The sequence below is a fragment of the Punica granatum genome, chromosome 8 (assembly GCF_007655135.1).
Source record: "Punica granatum isolate Tunisia-2019 chromosome 8, ASM765513v2, whole genome shotgun sequence".
Classification (NCBI taxonomy): Eukaryota; Viridiplantae; Streptophyta; class Magnoliopsida; order Myrtales; family Lythraceae; genus Punica; species Punica granatum.
The window spans coordinates 6,099,980-6,103,064 of NC_045134.1; the positions used below are offsets into that span (position 1 = coordinate 6,099,980).

At 39.2% G+C, this 3,085-nt stretch overlaps 1 protein-coding gene across 1 annotated transcript; it reads left to right on the forward strand.

The window, feature by feature from the left end:
* LOC116215847 (transcription factor MYB123-like) lies at positions 1-2,105 on the forward strand. The gene is made up of 3 exons (XM_031551632.1): positions 1-226; positions 841-970; positions 1,336-2,105. The coding sequence occupies exons 1-3, from the start codon at positions 94-96 to the stop codon at positions 1,895-1,897; spliced, it is 825 nt and encodes a 274-aa protein (XP_031407492.1). The 5' UTR covers positions 1-93; the 3' UTR covers positions 1,898-2,105.
* Positions 2,106-3,085: the final 980 nt, after the last annotated feature.

Genomic DNA, 3,085 nt, shown 5'->3' on the forward strand with positions numbered 1-3,085 from the left:
ATTCCAATATATTGAGAGAGAGAGAGAGAGAGAGAGAGAGAGAGAGAGAGAGAGAGAGTGAGAGAGAGATCAGAGAGAGGAAGAGGGAAAGGGATGGGGAGGAGTCCATGTTGCTCTAAGGTGGGGCTGAATAGAGGAGCTTGGACTGCCATGGAGGATAAGATTCTCACGGCATACATCAAAGCCCATGGTGAAGGCAACTGGAGGAACCTCCCCAAGAGAGCCGGTGCGTATACTCGGCTAGCTCAATTCTCACTCGAGATAACAACCCCTAGATTAAGTTTTTCGAGAAACAAGCAAAACAAGTCATAGCTCACATGAGACGTTGCTCATCTAAAAGGTTATCACCACTTATAGCTTGCCTGTGATTGGAGGGAGACAATACTTTCTGTTTATATACAATCATTTCAAGTGACCAATACTCGACCCTCTTGATCCGCCAAATTCTGTAAGCCATCGTGTCTCCCCCGACAAACTAACAGAATCTGGGCACTCTTAGCTCAGACGAGTAGCGGTCACTTAAACTGATCGTACCATTTCTCTCTCAAAACTGAAAAAAGCACTCGATAACGGGGATAACTATGTACAACGCAATCAAAAAAATTTATATATATATATATATATATATATTTATTTATTTGTTAGAAAAAAAAAATTTCATTAGAGCATTTTCAGTATAATCGGTGGTGATTTAATGGTCCATGTTCAGTTGATTTCTTTGCTCGATCCTTCAAGGAATTAGATGCAATCGCTTGCTTGTTTGCTTCTTCTTCCTCTCTCTCACTTTGCACCGTTTGATGATTGAGGTATATATATGTGTGTGTGTGTGTAACGTTGTAGGCCTGAAGAGATGTGGAAAGAGTTGCAGGCTTAGATGGCTGAATTACCTGAGACCAGATATAAAGAGGGGCAATATCTCCCGCGATGAAGAAGAACTCATCTTAAGACTCCACAAGCTTCTTGGTAACAGGTCATAGTCCCCCCTTCTCTCACTGTCTCTTTCTCTATCGTGCCCTGTGGATCGAAGATATATCGGGTTATCTTTGAATTCGTACTAGAGACCGGTAGGCAAATCATATTTTTTCTTCTTTTTCTTTTTTTTTTCTTTTTTAACAACAAGGATGTCCAGACTTCATCCGACTAATCCCATGAGCAAATCGGATTTGAATGAGTTAATAAAATAAACCCAGTACATCTGTTATTATTGTCTTGTCTGTCGAATGCGTGGCCCATATATACAGACATGTTCTTTTGGCTTCAAGTCATGCATGTATGCATCTAGTATACGTCGTGATCATGACGGTAAATTTTGGTGTGGTCCTGTTGAGGTGGCAGATGGTCGTTGATAGCAGGCCGTCTCCCCGGGCGAACAGACAATGAAATCAAGAATTACTGGAATACTACCCTTGGGAAGAAGACCAGATCTCAAGCAACGTCCACTCCCCCACCGAAAGAGACTCATAAATTGTCGACAAAATCAACAGCGAAAGGGCAAGCCCCCGTGTCAAGAACCCCAGTACAGTCAGCTCCGTTGCCGACCACAGTGACCCTTCCCCAGGTGGTACGAGCCAAGCCAATCCCTCGTGGATTGATGGTCCCACCGATAATATCAGATCAAATTCAAGCTCATAGAGATTCAGAGTTTATCAGACCAGTTCACAACAGATCTCACAATGGGCTCAACGAGGCGTGTGTAGATGATCTGTGCTTCCTGAATGCCGGGCTCAATGGACTTGTGACTAGGGGAAAGTGCATCTACGATGGCGACGTAACCGAACCGATACCCGTGGATAAAGCAATGTTGGAAAATTGGAATGCACATTGTGGTTTAGGTGAAACGGATACATTGGATATGGAATCTTTGGCATTTCTGCTTGACCCGGAGGACTGGTCTTGAAAGAGCACGACTACATACGTTATCCCTTATGATTGGCGACTTTGGTGGAATTATGTTCATGAGTCCTGATTATTGTAACATTTTCCATAGTATACCCCAGGCAAAAGACAATTTTAACTACAGAGAATCCATACTAGGTCTTTGATCAGTTACTTACTTGTATATAATCGGTATTAATAGCATGACTATTTTAATTTCAGGTTCTCTATTTCATTTTCAAATATTAATTTTTTTATAGATATTAAGCATGTATTCTCAAAGATTGATCCAAAATAACCAATCTTTTGGCCCCTTATAATTTTTTTCAATCTATACCACTTGATATCCGAAAGCTTAGGAGAGTCCAATTAATTCAAACTTGTACTAAGGTGTAAAACTCTGAAACAAGATTTGAATTGGAGATCTTTTACTAAACCACCTGATGAACCAGCACATAGTTCCAGCCTTTTTCATCAGCAGGCTAGACATTTTATTTTTTTTCCAGTTACAAGGGAAGCCATGAGCCTGGTACAAAGACATACAAGTTAAAGAGGTACAGATAGTCTCACCAAGTATCGAATCTAAAATCTCTTAGTTACCAGGCGAGAGCGTACGCTACTGTATTACACTTTCTTTTTATACATGCTATACAAGTTCTTTTCAATAAAAAAAAATATAGGTATTGTATATATGCCAATATTCAAATATGTTGGTACAAACATAAAAATTTGCTTCAACATACCAAGTATCTTTTAATCCAAAATTCTGCAATGAACATCAAAAGAGGGTATAGTACGGTGGCGCATATCCTCGCATGTTGATCTAAAGGTTGCAGAATCGATACTTAGCGGGACTACTCGTGCCAATTTATTAGTTATTTAGGATTTCTCTTTTATTGCACTAGACATTAACCTTCTTTTGTAACCAAAAAAAATTATGCGGTGAACTCAATGAAATTAGTTTTCTACTTGCCAAACACCGCTTATGTCTTTGACATCACCCTAAGAAAACTTAAAAGGATCACTTAAATAATTAATATTCTAATTAAACATTATTCATCGATTAAATGAGGTTCAACAATTATTTGAAAATAGCTCTAGAAACTCATATCGAAGTCAAAAAGGTATCTTCAGGTTTACTCCGTCACGCATACTTGGTTTATGTGGTCTATCGTGAAAGCAAATATTAAAAGGAGAAGACTATTTTTTT

Coding starts and splice junctions, on each gene's coding strand:
- LOC116215847 (XM_031551632.1), top strand. CDS start 94: ATGGGGAGGAGTCCATGTTGCTCTAAGGTGGGGCTGAATAGAGGAGCT. Junction 227..840: donor GAACCTCCCCAAGAGAGCCG/GTGCGTATACTC, acceptor GTAACGTTGTAG/GCCTGAAGAGATGTGGAAAG. Junction 971..1,335: donor CACAAGCTTCTTGGTAACAG/GTCATAGTCCCC, acceptor TTGAGGTGGCAG/ATGGTCGTTGATAGCAGGCC.